This window comes from Protopterus annectens, chromosome 17.part0 (assembly GCF_019279795.1).
Source record: "Protopterus annectens isolate FY-2018-M chromosome 17.part0, PAN1.0, whole genome shotgun sequence".
Classification (NCBI taxonomy): Eukaryota; Metazoa; Chordata; order Ceratodontiformes; family Protopteridae; genus Protopterus; species Protopterus annectens.
This window is the reverse complement of record NC_056751.1, coordinates 305400360-305424887: the sequence shown is the minus strand read 5'-3', so window position 1 is coordinate 305424887 and position 24528 is coordinate 305400360. Positions and strand designations below refer to the sequence as shown.

Sequence of the window (24528 nt, the reverse complement as noted above, 5' to 3'; positions counted from 1 at the left end):
TATATGGAACAAGCATGCCAAACCAGGGGTTAATTACACACATACACACACGCACATATGATTATATTTTACAAAACTGCCATCTGACTACATCAACCACAAAACACACACACAAAAAAAAAAAAAAAAAAAAAAAAAAAACATTTTGCTACACCGACTGTATGCACAGAAATTAGCCTTGCAGGCACAAAAATAATCTATTCCCCAACATCCAACATTCACCCCTTCTGGGAAACAATTGAGCAATAAAAGCAATGGGTAAGCCTGGGCTGTCTGAAGTTAGAATGATGGACAGAAAATACTAGAGTGACATATTTTTTGAATTATATCTGAGTGCCCCATTACTACAAACAGACAGAACTTTATAGCACTTCTGGTGTATTAGTTAATGACGTTCTTAGCTAATTTATTGCAAAACATAATCAACTTAACTGTTTGTGCATCATCCTCAAACACTTCTCTTGCTTCTTCATAACTGCAGTCTTCTTCAATGCATTCTCTTTCCAGATTTCCTTTGGTAAATATTTCAAAGTCAAAGTGATTTAAAAGAAGGTGGCGTCCCAAAAATGAACTGGCTTCAGTTCCATCTAGAAATACTAAAACCAAAACACACGTAATATTATAAAGTATTAGAAAATGTGCTTTCATGCAATGGGATTATAATGCTAAAGAAGATTTTAATTTAGAGTGAGTGTATTAACATAAATCATAATTTTAACAGTTTTTGTAATATTTTAATACAAAATACAAATATAAACATTTACTCTTTCCATTGACTCAATCAGAATATAAAAGCATGCTAAAACATTCAAATTGTTTTGAGTTCTATGAAGATGGAAACTCAGACTACATACAGGTTGTGAATGGCATACTGTCTGTTATTACTATCAAGTAGCAGTGCTGGAGGTTGGCATGGTGGTGAAGGGTTTGATACTGATATTTGAGTTGGGAAAGTTGGCTAGGATTAAAATGGCCCACAACAGTAGCTAGCCTAGGACAAACCTATGAACATGTTATTCCCCTTGGTGGACCCCCTGTACAAGTATGTTGTATAACAAAAGAATGAAAACCCTGCACAAAAATAGAAAGGCTATATCCAACAGGTAAGAACTCCCTCATCAGTCTCAACAAACAACTCAGGAGACTAATAAAGTCCACCAAAGCCAACCTCGAGGCAAAAATAGCCTCCCAGGATAAGGATGACCATAAGGCATTTTTCAGTTATGTATGCAACCTTAAGGGGAACACCCAACAGTATGCTGAACTAATAGTAAAAACTCCCTGTACCAAACTGGAGAATATAGCAGATTTGCTGGTCAATACATTTAGCCTCAATTTGTGCCCCCTATCAACCCAGTTACCACCCCCCCCAGGAAATATCTTCTACCATTTATCCCCAACTATCACTAGAGAACCAGCCCTCATGCACTCTTTAAAGTTAAAAACACTGCATCAGTGGGTTCTAATAATCTCAGGATGACTGCTAAATAGCTCGAAACAAGAACTGTCAGGCCCACTAGAATCTCTATTCAACAGTCTCCAGACAGGCTTCATCTCAAGGGAATGAAGAACTACAACAGCCATCCATCTACACAAAGTGGGACCATCAGCAGACCCAAGGAACGGTATACCCCTACGTTTGTCAAGACTTGTCTGCAAGATCATAGAAATAATAATCATGGACCTTGCAAACAAAGACACATGAATTCTTCAAACAATGAAACTATCCCAGTTTGGTTTTGTCAAGGGCCATGCCTACTAAACTTGGTAGACTTCTTTGAGAAGGTCACTAGAGCCACTGACAAGAGCAGAATGGTGCATACTGCCTACCTTGACCTGGCAAAGGCATCTGACACAATGCCACACTTTGGTATTATAGACAAACTCACAAAGTTAGGCTTAAATCCTTGTGTCATCCGATGGATAGCCAAATGGCTCACAGATTGGACACATGAAATTAGGTTGGGAGAATCCACTTCCACCAATAGGCCTGTTACTAGTGGTGTCCCACACAGCTCAGTACTGGGACCTCTGCTGTTTGGAATATACTTCTCTGAAGTCAAGACAAATGTAGAGGACCTTTGGCTGACCAAATCTGCTGATGACTGCAAGCTGGATACAATCACCGAATCCCCCAAAGATGAAGATATCGGCCAGGAGGGCCTGACACAGAAAAATCACCATTGCTAGAGCCTTGGCCTAAAACTCAAAGCATAATTATACCCTTTGGGAAAACAACCACCCCTGACAATTACAATATTGATAACACTCTCCTAAGAGTTGACCCAGCAGTAAGGGATTTGGAAACTCAGGTTGACAGTAATCTGAAAGTACAGTTGTGTACACTTACCATAAATGCAGATGTTCGAGTGTATTCACTGTTGCAGTCATTACATTTGGGTAATCTGCTGGCATGTTGCCCTCAGTCGGTCTGAATAACAAAGTCTTGGGTCCTGCGTCGGTTGCTGTCTCCTCTTCCATGACATCAGGTCGTCAGGGGTATAAAACATGCAGCCGACACCATTTTCATCAGTTTTTCTTGCCCCAGATGTCAGATGCCCCCCAAATGGGGAGCAAAAATATATATAAATAGACTGTAAATATATAAATTCACTTTTAGAAACATAAACTTTACCTTCAACTAAAAGCAAATACACCACAAAGGCTTCTGAGTATAGTGAAGGAAAGAAAGGGTATAGAAAGTGGGATGGCGGGTGTGTAACCCAGACTGCAACAGTGAATACACTCGAACATCTACATTTATGGTAAGTGTACACAACTGTACTATGTTCTTCATGTTTCACAGTTGCAGTCATTACCATTTGGGTAGAATCCCAAAGCTATCGATGGGTGGATGGAACTAAACAGCATTAGGAGCAGCTATAAGGCCCTGCAGGACTGCAGTGGCAAAGCCTGCCCTGGATTTAGAGAACAGAGGCAAATGATGATGCTTTGTGACGGTATGAACAGAGCTCCAAGTAGCAGCTTCTAGAATGTCTTTGATTGGGACCCCTCTGAGAAAAGCTGCTGAAGAAGAGGCAGCCCTGGTGGAATGTGATCTGATCCCCTTGGGCATTGGTTTAACATGGTGCAAATAGCAGAAACAAATGCAGTGGCTTATCCATTTAGAAATAGTCTGCTTTGATATAGCTTTCCCCTCTGATCCTGCAACAAATGCTATCAGTAGTTGCTCAGACTTTCTTAGAGATTTGGTCCTGTTTAAGTAGAATCTTAGCTGTCTGTGTACATCCAATGAATGCAGAATCCACTCCCCTTTGTTCTGCAGATTTGGGTAAAATGTTGGCAGATGAATGGTCTGGTTATGAGCCACACTGGATACCACCTTAGGCATAAAAGAAGGATTGGTCCTGAGGGCCACCCTGTCCGGGTAAAAAATAATAAAAGGCTCCACTGCCATGAGAGCCTGTAGTTCTGAAACCCTTCTTGCTGAAGTGACTGCCAAAAGAAAAGCTGTCTTCCAAGATAGAAATTTTATATCTGCAGTAGCTGCTGGTTCAAGGAGGCAGGGTGAGTTTTTCCAGCACAAAATTGAGGTCCCATGCAGGAGTTGGTGATCTCCTGGGTGGCCTTAAATTTTTGGCACCTCTGAGATACTGTTAAAACAGTGGATGAGAAAAGAGGGGAGGCTCTGTGTTGTAATGAGCCGAGACGGCAGAGGCATGGATTTTTATTGAAGAAAAAGACAGGCCCTTGTCAAGCATCTCAGTTAAGTATTGTAAAATCTGAGGAATATTGGGTTTTGCTGTGTCTATTCCTTGTGCTTGGTTCCAAGCACAGAATCTCTTCCATTTATCAGCATAAGATTTTCTAGTACTAGGCCTTCTGGCTTCCAAAATGACATCCATCACAGGTTTACTGAGAGATGTGGTTTGAATAATTAGTTGATCAGCTATGCTGCAAGATTCAGAGTTTGGAGCTGAGTGTGCAGAATTTGATAGTTCTGTTGAGACAGTCTGTGAGGTGTTTGAGGCAAGTACCACCGAGGAAGGTGTGACATATTCCTTAGAAGTGGCTTGCTGGCGAGGCCAGTCCGGAGCAATTAGGATCATTTTTGGTTTTTCCTGTCTGACTTTTAGTAAGACCTTGGAGAGTAGAGGCAGAGGGGGAAAGGCATAGACTGATAGGTTTTTCCAGCTGAAGGACAGAGCATCCACTTTCCATGCTTTTTTGCGATGAGTTCTTGTGCAGAATGATAGTTTTGGGGAGAGGCAAATAGATCTATGTCCGGGCTAACCCATTTCTGAGTTAACATGCTGAACATTTGTGGATCCAATTTCCATTTGTGCGGGTCCATAAGATTTCTGCTTAGGTCGTCTGCCAGAGTACTTTGCTTTCCTGGCAGGAATTGAGCTTGAAGATGTATTTGGTAAGTCAAGGCTGTGTTCCACATGGCCATGGCTAGTCTGCAAAGGGGGTAGGAATGTGCATCCCCCCTGCTTGTTTATGTACCACAAAACTGTGGTGTTGTCTGTCTTTATCAGTAGTTGCCCTGGATGAAGTAAGTCCTTGAAGGCTGTCAAGAGAATTCTGGAGAGCTAGCATTTCTTTCTGGTTGATATGCAGATGCATTTGGTTTGGGCTCCATTTGCCCTGAATGCATCTCCCTGCCAGGTGGGCCCCCCAAGCATAGTCTGATGCATCTATAGTTAGGGTTTGGGTGGCAGGGGGTAGAGTGAATGACAGTCCCTTGTTTTGGTGACATGTCTCTGCCCACCAAAGAAACTCCTGTTTTAGGAAGAGAATGAGAGGAATCATTGTTTCTAGGCTGTGACAATGTTGACTCCATAAACTTTTTAGGTACCACTGAAGTTTCCTCATATGCAGTCTCGCATACGGAATTAGTAGAATGCAGGATGCCATGAACCCCAAAGCCTGCAGAATTTGTCTTGCAGATAACTGGGTTTTTGTTGCCATTGGTTTGAAGTATTTTGTCAATTGCCTTTATTTGTCTGGCGTGAGGTAAGCCTTCTGGGCAGTTGTATTCAAGCTTGCACCCAGGAATGTAATTATTTGAGAGGGAACCAGTTGTGATTTCTTTTTGTTTATGGTGTACCCTAGGCATGCTAGAAGCCTTTTTACAAATGCCAGATGTTGAAGAAGAGTGTCCTTGTCCTCTGCTTGAATGAGACAATTGTCCAGATAAGGATAAATTTGAATATTTCTTTGTCTGCAGAATGCAATTACTGGTGCCAGGCACTTTGTAAAGACCCTGGGCACAGTAGATAAGCCAAAGGGCATTGCAGAAAATTGGTAATGCAAAATACCTGCTTTGAAACGGAGGTATCTTCTGCAGGATTCCCTTATTGGGATATGCAGGTATGCCTCTTTTAAGTCCAGAGTTACTAACCAAGCATTCTTGCCTAGCATAGGCATTAGCTGTTGTAAAGTCAGCATTATGAATTTTGGAATGTCCAGGAATGTGTTCAGAATCGGTAAGTCCAGTACTGGACACCATGAATTGTCTTTTCTGGGTACCAGGAAAAGTCTTGAATAAAATCCTTGTCCTTTTTCTTAAAAGAAATATTCAAACTTATCCTTATCTGGACGATTGTCTCATTCAAGCAGAGGACACTCTTCTGGTACCGGTTGAATAGCCCCCATATCCATGAGGGACGTGACTTGCTTCTAGGCCTCTGCCCACTGGTTGTGGCAGATCCGGCCATCCGTTTGGAATTGGCAAAGTATGGAAATGAAATCTGTACCCGAGATACTATGTTTAATACCCACTTGTATTTAACTGCCAATTTTGAGCATGAAGTGCTAATTTTCCCCCCAAGGGGGCTGCCAAAAGATAAGTGCTTGGAGATGGCAAAGGAAAGTCATTGAGACTGCTTACTGTAGGGTTGTACTTTGTTTCCTCCAGATTTGGAGGTGGAGGCACCCCATTGCTTTGACCTGTAAGAACCCTGTGATTGATATCTGGAGCCTTTTGAGTGCCTGGGTTTGCCCTGAGTGGCCCTGTTGGACACAGGAAAGGACCAATTTTTAGTAGGCCAGTGCCTACTGAACCTGGTGGCTGCACTTGCAAGAAATCTTTTAGTGTTTACATAGATTTAGCTTTGTCTTCCATTTTCTTTAAAACATCTTCTGCCTTGTTACCAAACAGAGTATCATGCTGCAAAGGGGCATCCAACAATTTAGCTTTAACATGATCAGGCAGATTTTGCTCATTGAGCCAGGCATGCCTTCTAATCACAGATCCAGTAATGCCAGCCCTACAAGAGGCCTCCAAGGAATCAAAACCACATTGCAAAGTATGCTTTCCAACCTGTTCTGCTGAATGCAATAAATCCTGTAACTCTACTTTCCACACAGTCAGAAATCAACATCATTTTCTGTTTCAGTAAGCCCATAACATATTGTTGATATTTAAGCATATGAAACTGGCAGTTTAAAGCCCTGATTGCAAAGGTTGCAGATGTATAAACCTTCTTACCCCATCTATCCAGCGCCTTGGAATATCTATCAGAAGGGGTAGGATTTTGGCAGTAGAAGCCTTAACACCCTTGGGACCCTGAGAAATAATCTCAGGATCAGCAGCAGGAATTTTGAAAAGAAATTTGTGGGAGTCCGGAACCCTGTAATATGTGTCTGGCTTACTAGGAGCCGGAGGCAGGGAATCAGGAGCCATGCTCGATTCCGAGAACACATCATCATCAATGGTCTAATACAGGAGGTATAGCCAAAGGCCTATGCTGAGGAAGAAGGAGGAAATCCCTAAGCCTCTTTTTTGATTCAGAGAAGTCCTGACTCTCCCAGTGAAAATGTTCCCTTAAAGTATGCAAAGTCTCTCCAAAGGAGTAATCCTCAGGAGGAGATGCAGATGGGATGGATTCCTCTGCATCAGAATCCTCATAGGGTGGAACAGAAAATTCCTGATCAGAAGAGGAATCAGAAGAAATGGAAACCTGATTTGAAGATTCATAATCAGTGCCTTGCCTAGGCTTCTTAGCAGGGGGAGGGGTGGGGGGTTGGGAACCCCTGATCAAGGTAATTAAATCCTCAGTCATTTTGATAATCTGTTTTTTAGGCATAGGGGCCTGAGCACGTGGCTCATGCGTCGGTTTTTTATACAAAGAAGTTGTTTTTGATCTTGGTTTTGTTGCTGGCGTCTGTTTAATGCAAAAATGTTGAGGCCTGAAAACACCCTCAGAAGCAGGTGCCTGCTCAGTGGCTTCGGACCCATCCAAGAGAGAGACATCCGCAAGTTCAATACTTTGCGAATCTCGCAGCATACCGGACTCCGAATGGGTCTCAGTAGAGGCCCGCGACTCAAAAGTAGTGGGTATCAGGGGATGCGAAAGCACCTCACTGAGTACCGGCGACTACCTTAGGAGAAGCTTTGTCATCGGTTTTGTCTCTGTCTTTTACCTTGCGTTTTTTGTGAACTCCGGTAGTCGGATTGCTTTCCAATGACATTTCAGGGTAGTTAAATCTTGAACCAAAATATTTAGAAGCAAAAATATACTGACGCTTAATAGTGCGTTGGTTAAATTTAGCATAAAACTGACAGCAAGGCACATTGTGATCAGGGCCTAGGCAAGGAATACAGTACAAATGAAAATCCTTATGAGGTATTTGCTTCTCACAAGTAATGCAGTTATTAACTTTTACTGACATCGGTAAGGAGCAAGATAAAGTTTCCCCAACAGGGTACTTAGCTTTAGTTTGAAGACTTCGGATCTGAAACTCAAAAACGAAAATTTCAGGAGATGACCGACCGGCACTTGCGGACTGCTTCTGCTTCGGGCACCACGCGACAAGAAAGACTGATGAAAATGGCGTTGGCTGCATGTTTTATACCCCCGGCGACCTGACGTCATGGAAGAGGAGACAGCAACCGACGCAGGACCCAAGACTTTGTTATTCAGGCCGACTGAGGGCAACCTGCCAGCAGATTACCCAAATGTAATGACTGCAACAGTGAAACACGAAGAACATCTTCGATCACCACATGCCAATAATGTTGAGAATATCCTTCTATGTGGCACAACTTATAAGTAACGTAATGGCATCCAGATCTGAGAACATAGTCCCACTATATTCAGCCCGCATTAAAATAATAGAGTACAATGCACTCTTCGACATGTACCTGACAAAGCATTTACAACAGCTGGTGTGGCCATATTTGTTTCTCACTAAAAGAATATGGGTGCAAATAACATATCCTGTGCAGACTGCCTCAAAGCCCCGTCCCTGTACTATGTCTTCTACAAACTACTGAGGGACGATCTATCTGTAACCTACAAGGCATTCTCCCATCAAGCCCTGATGGATCTGCTACACATTTGCAAAACAAACAGCACTTCTATTGCCCAATCTAAGGATCTAAACATCGTCGGAAATATAAAACAAAACATGTTGAAGGGTCAGGTATGTGTCTCAGAGATTACACCTTCCGTGGAATGGGCTCCCCATTCATGTGAAGCGGAGCTCTTCCTTAAGCCTATTCAAATGCAGTTTGAACCAATGGAGTGGAAATCACAAATTCATCCCCATCTTGTCACGTGTCCCTTAAGGGCAGGTGCAGTTTGCAGATGCTGTAAAGCACAGGCATATACCAAAGCTGTTCTAGTCCTTGAGCATAATTGGAAACACTGAGGCATGAATTGCTAGACTTAAAAAGGCTCCAGGGCTGTCAGCCTTATAACCTCCTATGAGCATGCTAAAGTAACATCTAGTTAGTACAAACATTTTAATAACAGAACCTATAACAAAAGTTTGAGAAACAGAACAAAACAGAGCTTGTAAGGAGAACCCAAAATTAGTTTTCAATTCCAAAAATCAGAAAACAACAGGATGCCCCAAGGAAAGAAGGATCATTACACAGGAGAACAGAGCAGTAACTAGGCCAGACTGAAGACGGGAGATACCTCGGGAGCAAGATGTTAGGAAGCACAGTCAGCACTTGGCAATGGGGTGACAGTACAATATCAACATTCTTTTAAGAACTGGTGATATTTGCAGCTTCTTAAATGAATGCCAGTGTTGCATGCATTTATAGTTACTCAGTTATTCATGTCAATAAGCTTTTTGCAACAATTGCTACAGCGTGATCTTCAAGCTCAGGAAGTCTTTATTTTTTTTCCTCCTCAGTTAACTTTGGGATAAGACAGATGGCAGTATGGAGAACTGTCCAGGGCAATAACCAACCTACAGATCCGCAGAGACAATTCTGAACCAGGGACAGTGCAGTTTGGAGCATCTATCAAGAACTAAATTGATGCCATTTAAAGGTATTAAGGTAGTAAATTAATTTAGTCACACTTGAAACAGAACACCTTATGTTTTTCTTGTGTGAAGTTATTACCAATGTTATTATACAACTACTGGTGTTGGATTTTAATCCTTCTGTATCCAGGCTGAGCCTCTGATAGTTCCTTCCATAGATCAGTGCTCTAAACCTGTCAAAAATGTAAATAAAATAAAACAAAATATGAAAAAGAAAAAAGTGATACTGGACTCAAAGTACTGGAATAGGACTCCTTGAAAAAATAAAATATACTAACCTCAAACATCACAGGATGAAGCAAAGCTTAGAGAGCCAAAAAGATCATCTAGGCTTTTCTCTTTCTTTCTGTTCACCAATCTCTCTCATTCTTCGCTCTCCCTTTCATTCACACTTGGCAAAAGGTAAAATAAGATGCGTCTTGGTGCAAGGTCCTCTTGTGAAAAAGACCCATGGGAAAAATCCAATCCTAAAAATAAAAACTTACCAAAAAGTAATGTGCCAGAAGAGGCAGACTCGCATCTTTCACGAACAGGAAAGTTTACCAGCATGAAAACTGATCAGACTTGAGTCTTCCTGCTCTCAAAACATTAGTTATTTATTGATAATTTGTCAACTTAGAACAGATTGATTCTTGTAGACTTTTTCATTCATGATCTGGGCTGGAAGCATGGGTAGTTTAAAGCAGGTAATCGATCTTTGTGCAAAGTATGCACAGAAAATTCATGAAGCTCATATAGAGAGTAACCAACAGTTATGCTCACACCATGGACCCTGGAGTTGTAAACTTGCGGGAAAGAAGGCAGAGATGCACTCCACAGCAGCCATTTGGTAGAAAAGCATCCCCGAAGACCTATTTATTTTTTATCACTGCTTGACTGGGGTAGAGCACTGCTCACTGATCCAGGTGGACTGGTTTTAGGATGAGACCAGAAAAAGTGAGTTCAAAGTAATACTATTTATTTATTTTATCTTTATTATTATTCTATTTGCATTTGTACACAGGGAAAGTCTCTTTCAGTGGAGGCCTGGGGGATAGCTCTAATTTATAGTGAAACATAAAAATTATAGTAAGTACTGAACAGAGTTTAAAAACAGAGATGATAAATCATTATGTAAAGCAACTAGGAAAGTTCCATAGCAACTGCACAGTATATTTACACTTCAAGGTGATACAGAGTTTATAAACAGCATGTGATGCATCATTACAATGGCAGTGGGCTGAAAGTCACAAGATACTGTGCAGCGTCTTTGTGCAGATAACTGAACAGATTTACCATCACAGATTTTTACTGTACAGTACTGGTTATGGGGGGTACTGAGATGACACACAGGGAAGAGTTTATTAGAAGTTGTTTGAGATGAGGGACAAGAATCAAGTGGAGGAGAGAGGGGTTGTATGTATGCAAGATAGCTATACGACATTAGGCAGAATATTGTAAGATGATAGGTTGAGGAATGGAGTCAAGATTCAGGTAAACACAAATGAGATGAAGAGTATAAATACAACATGAAGCATGCAAACACATTATAAAAACATCACAGAAGTCTGTGTAACCTAGAAAGAATCTATCTAATACAATATTTAGCAAGCAAAAACATTACAACAACATAGCAGAAGTCTGTCTACTGACAAATTATGAATTTCTCTAATATCAAAGCATATACAATAGTATTTACTGAGCTATTGGAGATTAACTTGGGTGTCACGGACAGCTAAGACAATAAATTTGATGGAAGAGGCGAGGTGCAACAGCAAGTAAAGTACAATAGAGGGAGGTGGGAGTTGTGAGGATGAGAAGTGGACAGTGGAAAAGCAAGATAGTGTGGAAGTATGTAGAGGCTAGGGATAGTAGACAGAGATAAGGGTTAATCTAGTAGTGTTAGGTTATCAAGTTAATGTAGGAAGGTAGGACAGAGTGTGCACAGTGGAGTTAAGTAACCTTTTTGGAGAAAAGCATTTATGGGTTTTGTTTTGTAAAAAAATTCTTGAGCGGGTGTCTAAAATTAGGTGAGAGAGGTGATGTTTCTTAGGTTTGCAGGTAGTGATTCTGATGTCCAAAGTGCCAATACTAAGAAGCTGTCTTTGGAGAAGTGGAAATCTGAGAGTGCAGTAACGAGGGAGAGACAGGATTGTGATGCAAAGTTGTAGGATGCAGTTTTTTGAAAAAGGCAACTGCAGAATAACATGAAGCTGTCTTGGCATAAGAGTTTGTGTATTAGGGAGTATAGGAGAAGTGCACATCTTTCATCTACAGGAAGGCATTGGCTTTAATTAGGACTGAGTGGTCATATTCTCCGGGGGCGGGGGGGCTAATGTGGATGAATCTATACATTTGACTGGACTGGGATTGCAGAGTTGAGTGATTTTTCTTTGAGGCCTTGAAAATAACACAGTAGCCACAGTCTAACCGTGGTAAGTGAACTCCTTTTCCAACTGCTAGTCTACCTTTGGGTGACAGAAAGTGTAATATCTTTTTGGCCTAGTGTCAGAAGAAAAATTCAAACGAGTCACATCTGCCTCAGGTGATGAAAAACGTCTTTATTAGCAGCTAACCAGATTACACAGCATGTTGGCCAAGATGATGTCCTCTGGTCAACTTGTTTACTGACATCAACTTTTATACTGCAAGCAAAACAACTTTTTGTTATATTTCTGACCGTTGACAGTTGGCTATGAAAAACACCTGTGATAAACATGTTTATCACAAATCACCTCAAAACAACAGTTAGTACAGAATGTTCAGTTCAACAATGGTAGCTCAAATTTTCCAGGACACACAGCCTGCTTTAGTAAATTAACTCTTACTCGGCCGTGCGTCCTTATCCCAGGCTTCACTGAGCTATAACCAAATCTCTTTATTCTAAAATGCAGAAAACAAATATCATTCAGGTTTATAAGCAATGCTGCATTGGTTCACAGATGAAGCCCATCTTTGATAGGCATATCCCAACAAATAGCATGTTCACTTTGCAAGAAGAGGAAAAAGACAAATAACAGTATGTTTTAAAACTTTTTCTCTTAACATTTCCCCCCTGAAAACATTTTTTATTTGTATTTTTTATTTCAGCAATATATGGTAAAAACTAAGTTTTTCTTTGCATACACTACTTCATTGGCAAGACAATTTTTTAAACTTCAAAAACATTTGCAAGAAGTCACATTTCAATGTATTCACTTTCACAAGTCTGTTGCAATTGCTGGGACATCGTCTTCGTAACAGCAGTATCAACCAGTCTTTGTACAAGACCTCTGACACAGGGTATACAACAACCACCACATACCACCACGATAGCCACAGCGACTCCAATGGACACCAGGAAACTGCTGATGAGATGACTCCATTTTCCAAACCACGCTTGTAGAAAGTCTGTAAAGGGATTACTTACCCCAGAGTTCTCTGCCAATTCTTCGGATAACATTTCCAAACCTTTCAAAGCTCGAGTGATACTTCCATCAGGCGCAGTGTTGTTTGGAATATATGTACAACAGAAAGTCCCAAACAACTTGCAAACTCCTCCTTCTTTGGCCAGGAGCATATCCAATGCAATTCGATTCTGCCATGCCACCTGCGAAGTGGCCTCCAGTTGTTCAACAATTCCTTTTAATGCATCTTTGGTATAGTTCACAAAACGCTGCTGGTTAAAGTAAATGTAGTTGATCCAGTCCACATTCTTATTGGGTTGAATCCAGACAAAGATGGATGCAAAACCAGCTGTTATTTGGTTTATTGCTTTGTATTCATCAGGCACGCCTCTTGGTATGCCAATGCTATCGATGTAGACACTGCCTCTCTTTTTCTCTTATTCAACCACCTCGGCTTTATTTCAGGATCTCTTACGAAATTGCTTGCTGAAACTGGGATAATGTAGAATGGCAGAATTAACTTTGCAAGTGCACAAGTTCCTTTCCAGGGAATCGTAAGCCTCGATCCGAGTTTGTTGTCTCCACATAACCACCATACGTCTGCCAAACTATGAGTTTGGTTCTCCAGAAATGGATTTTCATTGCCATTCACAGTAACATTGCAATAGTTCTGTCCCATATTGCCATAATTCTTTCCTGTGCCATCTCTGGAAATGCACAAAGAAACCGAAAAACGTTAGGGGGGTTCAATTTGCTTTATGATAAACCTTTTTTTCTTTTCTCTTTTTTAAGAATATTTTTAAAGCACCCAGTCCTTTTGAAAAGGACTTCCGTCTTTTTTCCTGAAAACATTTACGATGCCCGGTAATTTAACCAGTTTCCATTCATTAGGAACCTTTGATCCAATTTTTTTTCTGAAAAACCCTTTTTTTCATTTTTATTTGTCTTTAAAGTTGCCCCCAAATTTAAAAATTTGGGGGAAAAAAACCCTTTCCAAAACTACCTTTGGGGAAAATTTGAATTATGGTTCCTTAAATGTTTTTATTCTTTGTTGCTCTTTATTTTTTTCGTTCACCCATTTTCCATCATTTCATTTCCAAAATTTCCGGATTTTTAAATTCCCAAAATTTTGACGGTAAGAAATTTATTGTTCCTTGAAAATAAACCTTCCAATTTTATTGGAAAATTTTAACCTCGGCCCCTTCTTTTCTTTCCTTCTAAAAGGCAACTTTCCCACCAAAATTTTACTAATTCTACCGTAAAACCACCCTTTTTAAGATTCGGTCCGGGTTCTGAAAATCAAATTTTAAGAAATTTAATTTTTAAGGGGGAAGACCAAAAGTCCTTCCCAATTTTACCCCTGGTGTCAAATAAACTTTGGGTTCCGGGAGAATTTTCCTTAATTGGACCACCAATCCATGCCACTTAAATTTCCTGGAACCCAAATGGTTTGTTAAAGAGATTGAATTAAAACTTTTCCTATAACCCAGTCTCACCCTCATTGGGCAGAATCCTTTGCGTAAATTCCCAAACAAAAAATGGGTTAATCTTTTAGAGGGGTTTCTTGCAGGATAAGGGGCCCTCCAGTCGGCTTCCTCCAATATTCAGACCCCTTTTCCCCCCAAGCCCCCCGGGTAGTAATGTCGGTCATTGACACCACCCATTGGTTAAAAATAACCCTTAATCCTTGGTAAACCAAACTTATTTTTAAAAGCTTCATTGTCAAGGGGTTTTTTTAAAGTTCTCCCCCTTAAATTATCAATTTAACCCCAATTTTCCTAAAGGTTTCAACTTTAAACCCAAAGTGTTGGTTGATTGGGGTGGGTTTCCGGGTTTTAACCTCTCTTTCCATAATTCTAAACAATCCTTTTGCATGTTAAATCTTTCCCAAAAACTTAGCCCTTTTAAATTGTTTACTCCATGGGGTAGGCAAACCCAAATCCAGATATAAAGGTTTGGGAATATTTTTTACTTGCCAAGAACCCATCCTTGGTCCATTTCCAAAATTTTTCCTTTGTTTGTAATTAAAACCCTTACCTTTGTCTCAATCTTTAAAAATAATATTGATAAACAAATCTTTTTACCTCTTTTGGCATACAAAAATTTCCTGGGACAGTTTTTGTTGGATGTGCAAATTTTAAAGCTATTTAAGTGGAATTTCCCAACTTAATAAATTCTGATTTTTTGGGTTTTGGCCTGTCAAGAACCTTTTTTTTTTTCTAAAAAAAGGTAAAATATTTAGATAAACCCTTTTTCCCCGGGTAAATCTTAAAACCCAAAACTAGCCTTTGGCGAATAAATTGAACCTTTGCTTCCAAATTTAAAATTTTGGATGCTCCCTATATTTTCCTATTTCCCCTTTTTTGCACCTCTCAAAAAAATAATTCTCCAACGTTCCTTTTAATCTCAGGATTTTTTTTAATGTTTTCTAAAAAGTGGTCCATCTTTTGTAAAATTGTCCTTAAGTTTCTTTTCTATGGTTTTGTTTTTCGGCAATCATATAAATTCCCTAGAAAAAAATTATTTTTTTAAAAATTATACTACAATGTAAACAATTTTAGGGTAAAAAAAGGGGAAAGCTTCCTCTTTGGGGGGACAACTTAATGCAACCCTTAAAGGTTAAATCAGGAAAAACTAGGATTTACCAACTACCGAACCAAAATAAATTCCAAACCCTTTAAAACTCTTTAGTTAAAAACCCAAAAGGTTCTAAATGTTATTTTTAACCCTATCCTAACCATTATTTTTTACGCCTGGGAAGGGCAGTGGTCAGGCCCTTTTCTAAAAAGGGGAAACTTCTAAAAATTAGTAACCTAAAATCATTTTTGGGTCTAGGTTTTAAAATTGCGTTTTTTTTTTTTTAAAATTACTTCAATAAAATAACCAAGTATTATTGGTTTCCCCAATTAACTCTTTTTTTTTATTTTTGGGCCCAGAAAAATTAAAGGCGTCCTTTTAAATTTCAGGGGTGGGCCAAAAATTTTTTAATCAACAAACCTTTCCCTCTGGGACACAACTGACCTAAACAGATTTTTCAAATTCCCATTAAATAACCCTTGAATTTGGTAAATTTAGGAAGTATCAAAAAATCTATTCCTTTTGTGAAAAAATTTTATACTATGCAGAAAATATGGTTGGGAAAACTTAATAGGTTAGGGTCGGGTTCAATTCCCTACAGCAATTACTCTTGAAACCCTAACCACCCCAACCTCTTTTTTCAGGAAACCAGTTCCCCCTTTGGGTTAAAAAAACCTTTTATGTTTAACTTTAATTCCTTTCTTTGGGGGGTTATAAAGGTAAACCTATTTTGATTTCAACTGCCTTTAAATAAATTTTTACCATAAACACCGGCAAGGAAATAAAAACCCCTTTTAGTTGGAAAGTTTGGGATGCCATTTCTTGTAAACCTGATTTCCATTGGTTGCCAAGCTACACCTTTCCTTGGGGCCAATAAACGGATCGTTATTTTTAACGATTTGGGTTTGTCCAAATCATTATTTTCCAAATTCCCAAGTCCCCTGTTTTATTGGGAATAGTGCTATTTAAAAGGTTAAGAACTCTTTTCCTTGGTAATTTAGGTATAGACTTGCTTCCCAAACATACAAAAATTATCCTGCCCTTTGCTTAAAATCTTAAATTCTTTCTCCGGGCCATAGAAAAAGTTTAATCGAACGGGTCTTCCAATTTACTTGATTAATTGAAAACTCTATACCTTCCGGGCCCTGAAATCAATAGGAAAAAAAAACAATCTTGTCCCCGTTTTAAAACTTTGCAACTTTTGAAAAACCTTTTGGGTTTAATTGCCGAATCCAAAAACTCAAATCTTTCCTAAAATTACTGAAAATTTTTTTAAATTACCCAAACCAAATTTGGGTTTTAATCTGAAAATAGATTAAAAGGGTTATAAATTTTCCTTTTTTTAAAGGACATCTCTGTTTAGTTCAGGCAAAAACCCCAAAAGTTTGCACTTGTAAAAATCCTTTTTTTCAACCAAAACCTTATCAGGTTTTATAAGGGCAACCCTTTAAATTTTTAAAACCAAATCCCCTTCCAAAGGGTCTATTTAAGGGTTCCCCCAACCCCATAAAAGGGTTTCTTTTATAATTTTAAAGGGCCCCTTTTTTAAGGGGGGGCCCTAACCGGCAGGAAGTGCCCCCAATTTAAAACTTGTTTTTTTCCCTTTGGGTGCCCGTTTTAACTTTGGGGCCCCCTGTTTCCAAAAGGCCTTTGCTGCTTACAAGAAACCACTTCTTCCCAAACTTGTACTTTTTCTTTTTTAATAAGGGAAAGCTAATCCCAAAAAAGGTTAGGTTCTTGAAAGGCTTAGAAAAACGGGTTTGGACTTACAACTTTGGCATTTAACTGTTCATACATACATTGTCTTCCCATTCAAATTTTTAAATTTGTTTTTAAATATTGTAATTTATTTTGAGCACTTTTATTGCCATCTGCCGGACGCCATTATAAAATTCCTTTAACATCTTCTTATTCCCCCCAGAATTAATTATCGCCTATTACCACCAAATTTAAAGTCCTTCCCAAAATTTTCCCCCCCTCTACTTCTAAACCCTTTTAAATTTAAATTAAAATAAATTTCCTCAGAAAATTTTAAAATTTAACTTATGAACCTTTACCCGTTTAACCTTTAGGACATAAACAAAAGGGGTTTTTCAACTTTCCTCTTTGGGTTTAATTTAAAAGGAAACTTCTAACATTTAAGACCCCAACTGCCCCCCGGGGTTCTACAATCATATTGGGCTACCTGTTAAAATTTAACTTGAATTTAGAAATTATAAACATTTTTGGGCAGTATAACCCACCTGCTTAACCACATTTAGACTTTTAAGCCCAAAAAAAATACCAGGGGCAGTTGCCTTTTTTCCCAAATTTTAATTTTATAAAAAATAAACTATTTCCTTCCCAAATTAATTTTGATGGGTTTTCCACTGTTTTTTTTATTTGTTTTCTAACATTTGTTTTGGGGAAATCAATTGCTTGTTTTATTTTTGCTTTTTAAATTAAAATTTTCGGGCATTTTATTAGGGGTCCTCAAAATCATAATTTTTTATTAAAATTTAACAATTTTTTTTAAATTTTTAGCACAAATTTGCATAATTCCCATTGCACAACTTGAACATCTTTTCTTTTTTAGGGTTTTTGGATGAAAATTTTTTACAGGGCTTTTAAAGGGGAATTTCAACCTAAAAATAACTACCTAAAATAAAAAATTTTAAAAAACTTAAATTTATTTTTCCCCTTACAAAATAAACCTGTCATTTTAATTAAAAGTTTTTTATCCACTGCCATAATTTTTTTTTGAAACCTTTCAAATAAAAGAAAGGCTTCTTTCCAAACAAATCGTAAAACTTTCAAGAACTTATAAAACCCTTTTTTGGCCCCAGTTACCATCTTTCAATTTGGAAAAATTTAAAAATTCAAAACCTTTAATTCTTTATTTTGGAAAAGGGTTAAAAAGTTGCCAAAATTATCTGATATTTTAAACAACTTGAATCCTTTCATTTCCAAAATTATTTTACATTTTGAATTTTATAAAATTCCAGGATAAAATTACCTCAGAAAAAAGTTTTCCTAAAACCCAACTAGTAGAATGTTTCCCACTTAGAAAGTTCAAAGGTCTTTAAGGATGTTTCCCCCCTCGAAAAACTTAAAAATAAAAAAATTGGGTTTTTTAAAAAACCTTAACCAACCTTTTTAGTTTCCCCTTTGGTTTAGCGATTCATTTCTACTGACTCTTTAAAACCCAACCCTTACCAATAAGAATTTGCCCAAAATAAGTTAAAAAACTTCAATTTTCCAAAATCCAAATGGGAAAATTTTCCATTCAATAAACTTTTCCACTACCTCCAAAAAAAATACAAAAGGAAAATTTTAGATTGGCCAAAAAAGGGAGGGGGGGGAAAAAAACAAAAACATGGAACGGTTATGGTTCACCTAGTTTAATTTTCAATATTTGGATTGACTCTATTTTGGGTTTTGAAACTTTTTGGAATTGGACACCCGGCCATCCAATGTAATAAGACAAAGGTGTAGGAGGCCAAGTGCTGCAAAATTAAAAGACCTTTTCTAAAGGGGATTACAAAGGCCCGGAAATGTTTTTGGTTTGATTTTTTCCTAAGGATAAAAAAGAAAAAAACAGCCTCTGGATAAGACTTAAAGGGAGATTTTGTCCATAAGAAAGAATATTAAATTTTTGAATTTTTATTTTTAAAAGTAAATCTGATTTAGAAAGGGTTTTTTTGTTAATAAAGGGAAAAAGGAAACAAATATTTTTTGGGAAGAATTTGAAATGGTTTAGGTCTTAAAGTACCCATTTTGCCATGGAAGGAAACCTTAATTAAAATTCCTAAGTACAGCCCAAGAAAATTTTTTCCAGGAAAAAAATTTTTAAATCAACAGCCTTAAGGAAATAAGGCCAGATTATTCTCCTTTGAGGATTTGATTGAGTGGGAATTCTTAAAATTTAAACTGGATGTTTACCTAAAAAATGAAATTAATTTGCAAATTTTAAAGAAGAATAAGTGGTTTGAAAATCCTTGAAAAATAATTGGGGAGGTTTGTTTAATTGCCCAGAAAATTATACAAAATTCTTTTGTCTTAAGATTACTATGAATTCATTTTGGAATAGCCGGCGAAAAGGGGAAACCAAGCAGTAAGGTATAATGAAATCTGTTTTTGGGATAATTCAGAAGGTTTCTAACCGGCTGTAGAAAAAAAATTGGGTCAAATTGAAGATAGCCCTAAATCTTCTGAAATTTAAAAAAAGGGGAAAGGAAAAGTCCCGGGTAACGGGGTAAAGTCTTTCCTATAGAAAAGGGTAAAAGCTTGTTTTGGAAAAGTAAAGCCCTTCTGAAAATCGGGCTGTTGAAAACCCGGGGTTTTAAAACCCTTGTCGGGTTAAAAGGGTTTGGATTCCGGTGTAACCAGACAAATGGGGCCCCAATGGAATCGGAATTAGGCCCGGTTTTATTCAGTACAAAATGGGGACGGAACAATAGCCCAAGGGAGAAAGCCCGGGGTTGCGAAAGTGCACCCGGGAAATTTTTGGGTTTAAAATTTCCATCATGACATCCCCCTGCTAAACCCCCCGGGGCTAAATACTTGGGACTGGGGAAAACAGCCGATGGGGGAAAAACCAAGGTTGAGATTCCCATGCTAACCAACTTTGGGGGAAGACCATGGCTAACTTATCCGAAAAAGTGGCGGCTGGCTAGAACAAGGCCCAAACCTTAGGAAAATTTGTCTGGATTTTGTGAGTATATTCAGTTTAATGTCCAAAATTTGATTGCCAAGACGGGTTTCGCCTTAAGGAAGGAGCAACAGGAAAAGATTTCAGTTAGAAACCCCTTATGGGGGGGAAATCTGGAATTTGATGCGGGAGGGAGCGACCCACTAGTAGGAAACACTGGACCTTTAAGCCTAAAAAAGGCCCCCCAACATTTGGAAAATGGTGGTGTAGAAAGGGGGTCTTTAAATCCCCACGGGGAAATTTTGGGTGAATTTTAAAGGCAAAGGGTTTTGAACAAGTTTTAAAAAGGGAGAGGGATTTGGCGTGAGACCCCCTTTGAAAATGTTTTTTGGGAAAACCCTCAATCCCGCCCTTGGACCAAAAATTTGGTAACCTTTGGTTTGGGTTTAGGCGGCTGCTGTTTGAATTGTTTTCCCCCCAAAAACCCTTTGGACGCCTGGAATTGATGGGGAACGATCCTTTAAGGTTTTTGGGAAACCCGTTTTCCCCCTTTTGGGTTGAGGGGCCCCGAACTTTGGGGCCTTCTTAAAACCTGGGGTTTAAAGGTAAACCCCAAAGGGTCCTGGGGAAAAAATCGTGCCCCCTCTCTTGGTCCTGCCCGGGTGCCTTTTTACCCCCCCCTTGAATCCACTTTGGGGGTTGGGGATTTGAAATTTCCTCTTTGACCCTTTGGAGGGGGTCTGAGAAATGCGAGAAAGGGCTTGCCATTTTGGGTTACACAATCTCTTCCCTAAAAGCCGGAACCTAAGGGTTAGGAAAACCCCTTTGCCCAAAAACCCGGACCCCTGCCTTGCATTTTTTCCTCTGCCCGGGGCTGCCAGGGTGATTGGATTTAAGAATTTCCCCTGGGGGAATTTTGACCCGGGAAAAGGGTCCTCCCCCTTCACATTTCCCTTTAAAGGTTCGAACCCGGGTCAAAAGGAATAAAGAAAAGGGTTTAAGAAAACCCTGCCTAGGCCAGAATCCTGGGGGTGGACCCGGGTAAATGTTCTTGGTGGAAACATAGCATGGGGAAACCTAGAAAGAACTGTTGGAATTTTTTGGGGCCCCTAAACCCTTCCAAGCTGGGCCTCCCCCTTATGCAAAGGTAGCACAAGGAAGGTGGGAAAAATCCAAACCCATATCCTATCCTGAGGAAGGAGGTTTCCCGTTTAGGAGCCCCCTTTGAAAGAGCATCCCAAGAAACCATGGACCCCTTTAATTTTGGATCTGTGGAAGTGGGATGGCTGGTTTTCCACTCTGGGTGAGACACCTGAAGGGGAGTTCCCAAGAACCGGTAGACCCGGGTCGGCAAGGGCGGAAAACTAAACAGGCCAGGGTAGGAGCTTAAGAGCCAGGGGCACCCTCATCCTCAAGGATGGATCCAAAAAACCTTAAAAGGATCGGGGCCCCACCAAAAGACTCCAGGCAGGGAACCCATGAAAGCCCAGGGGAAAGGGCAGGCCCCCCAAAGACCCAAGAGACCACGACAAGAGAGGAAAACCCGACCCAAAACGGGAGCCAAAATCCCTCAGCCCGAACCCCAAACGAAGGGCGAGAAAAGTTAAAAGGGCAGACGCCGTTGGCAAGGCAGGGCCAGGCCAAACCGAACCCCTCAAACGGGGTCGAGCCTAGGAAGCTGAGCCCCGCAGGGGCCAAAGAAGATCCCCGGGAGAAGGGACGAGATCCTTGATGGACCCCGGAGATCCAGGGGCAAATATGGCCCAAGTAAGAATGGCCAGACGCCAAATTTAAACCCTAGCCGGCGACAAAACCCCGGAGATCGGGAAGGAAATTTAGAGGAGCCAGCAAGGTTTGAGAAACCTTTTAGGGCTTGGGGCTTCCCAGGGCCAAACCCCTTAAACAAAAAATCGTTTTTTCCGGGATTCGGGAATGACAATAAGGACCCAGGTTAAAAACCAAGATGGAGGGACCCAGCTTTCGACGCCCTTTTTACTTAACCCCCCTTTTTGAAATTTGGCTAACCAAAGAACACCCCATTTAAAACCCCCAAAAACACAAACCACAGAATTAAAGGCGGCCCAAGAAGAATTCCAAAAAGTTTTTTAAAAATTTATATAAGTATAAAATTCCCCAAATAACAAATAAAAAAAAAAACACAAAAAAACAAATATTTACAGGAGGAAGGCTTAAAAGGGAAATCTGACCTAAGAAGGGAATTAGGGGTTAGCTGTAAAAAATAACCCAATACAAATAAAAAGGGAGAAAAACCTTTAAATTAACAATTAAATTTAAAAAAGGGCAAAAACTCTTCAAAAGGAACCCCTTTTACATGGGTTAAGGGGTTTCCTTAAAACTTAAAATATTTCATTTTGCAGTGGGAAAAAAGGCAAAACAGTATTTAAATTTTTTAAATTTCTCAAAATTTTATTTCTTTATTTCAAAATATGGTAAAAATTTTCTTCACATTATTCATTTGGAAACTTTAAAACTCAAAAAATTTAAAATCAATTAATGTTTTATTTTATTTTTTAACTCCTAATTGTAAAAATTTTTCACATTTGTAAAACTTGTATTAAAAAACCCATCCACAAAAACACTTCACACCAGGAAACTGCTGATGAGATGACTCCATTTTCCAAACCACACTTGTAGAAAGTCTGTAAAGGGATTATTTACCCCAGAGTTCTCTGCCAATTCTTCGAATAACATCTCCAAACCTTTCAAAGCTCGAGTGATGCTCCCATCAGGGGCAGTGTTATTCGGAATACATGTACAACAGAAAGTCCCAAACATCCTGCAAACTCCTCCTTCTTTGGCCAGGAGCATATCCAACACAATTCGATTCTGCCATGCCACCTGTGAAGTGGCCTCCAGTTGTTCAGCAATACCTTTTAATGCATCTTTGGTATAGTTCACAAAACGCTGCTGGTTAAAGTAAATGTAGTTGATCCAGTCCACATTCTTATTGGGTTGAATCCAGACAAAGATGGATGCAAAACCAGCTGTTATTTGGTTTATTGCTTTGTATTCATCAGGCATGCCTCTTGGTATGCCAATGCTATTGATGTAGACACTGCTATCGAAGGATTGCTTCGGTGCCTCTCTTTTTCTCTTATTCAACCACCTCGGCTTTATTTCAGGTTCTCTTACGAAATTGCTTGCTGAAACTGGGATAATGGAGAATGGCAGAATTAACTTTGCAAGTGCACAAGTTCCTTTCCAGGGAATCGTAAGCCTCAATCTGAGTTTGTTGTCTCCACATAACCACCATACGTCTGCCAAACTATGAGTTTGGTTCTCCAGAAATAGATTTTCATTGCCATTCACAGTAACATTGCAATAGTTCTGTCCCATATTGCCATAATTCTTTCCTGTGCCATTTCTGGAAATGCACATATACGAACCTGGATAGGGAATCGCTGTAGGCGGTTTCTCAACTTTGCTTATGACTGGAAAACACTGGATTTCATCTTTGCATTTATCTTCAGTTTTGTTGAAGAATAACTTTAACAGACACGTCAGATTACCTTCAGCTTGCATCAAAGGGACTGTCGCTAGTTGCTGTTTACCTTCAGCACAAGAAACACAGTTCTCACGATGTGCCTCTCGGGTACTATATCTAACCCAAGATAACCATTCATTATGGTGTACGAATCCCGTCTCGAGTAACAATTGTTCTTCTTCTGTGAAGGCAAAATCCGCTTTACTTGTAGCATTTTTAAGGCTTTGTACTTTAAGTTGGAGAGTCCCCAAAGGATCAGTTCCAATTGGAAGAGACACTCCGATTCCATAAACTCCTGAATCACTTTCTTGTGGTGACACAATGGTTATAGTAATTACTTCGGTACCTTGGAAATGCGCAATTTTTATTCTTTGTTGCCTGCTTTTATCTTTCTCTGGTATCACTGCACCACTTGTTTCCCATCCATTTACATCTGTTGACCACCAAACATTTGACCAGGATGTACAGTCTCTATTGCACAAGTATTTTGCACGAGTCAAGAAATCATTATTGTTCCATTTAGAACAATCCAAAATTCCTTCACAAAGTTTTACCTTGAACACAGTAGTAACACCTGTTTGCGCTTGCAGCACCACCATTCCTTTTTCTCTCACAACTGTTCCTTCTCATATGGACATATTTACTTTCGCCACCAAAATCATCATCACGTAACAGTTCAAGTACCAGTTGAACATGGCCATCCTTCCTTTGTAGTCAGACTTTGCGTTCAGGGGTCCGGTGGAGTCTGACCAACATCAATGGTAGAAGGAAAAGTCTTAACTTTTTTACAGTGGGTGATATGAATCCACAAATTCCTCTCTGAGATCTTTACAGCCGTAGGTGTCGAGATAAGTACTTGATATGGGCCTTCCCACCTGGGGGATGACCAGTTCTTTCTCTTCACAATTCGGATCCACACCCAGTCCCCGGGTGCCACGCTTAACAAGGTTTCACTTCTGGAATCTGCAAAGGAGTCATTGGTTACAAGAGATTTGACATTTAGCAGCTTCTTCATATAATCCGCCAGATCCTCAGCCCCCTCACGTTCTGCTTGCAACAATCCTTGCCACTGCGGGACGTAATATGGTCTCCCAAACAAAAGTTCAAATGGTGTAAGTCCTTTGTAGGAGGGTGAGATTCTCATGTACAGAAGTGCCAATGGAAGGCACGCAGTCCAGGATCGATGCGTTTCTGCCATC

At 39.6% G+C, this 24528-nt stretch overlaps 1 protein-coding gene across 3 annotated transcripts in view; it reads right to left on the bottom strand.

Annotated features, from left to right (window-relative positions):
- PRRG4 (proline rich and Gla domain 4) overlaps positions 1–24528 on the bottom strand; it is a 450979-nt gene that overhangs the window by 184238 nt on the left and 242213 nt on the right. For all 3 annotated transcript variants that reach the window (XM_044059763.1, XM_044059762.1, XM_044059761.1), the window contains one exon: positions 433–596. In XM_044059763.1, the coding sequence (XP_043915698.1) occupies positions 433–596 (164 nt within the window). The remainder of the gene's footprint in view (positions 1–432; positions 597–24528) is intronic.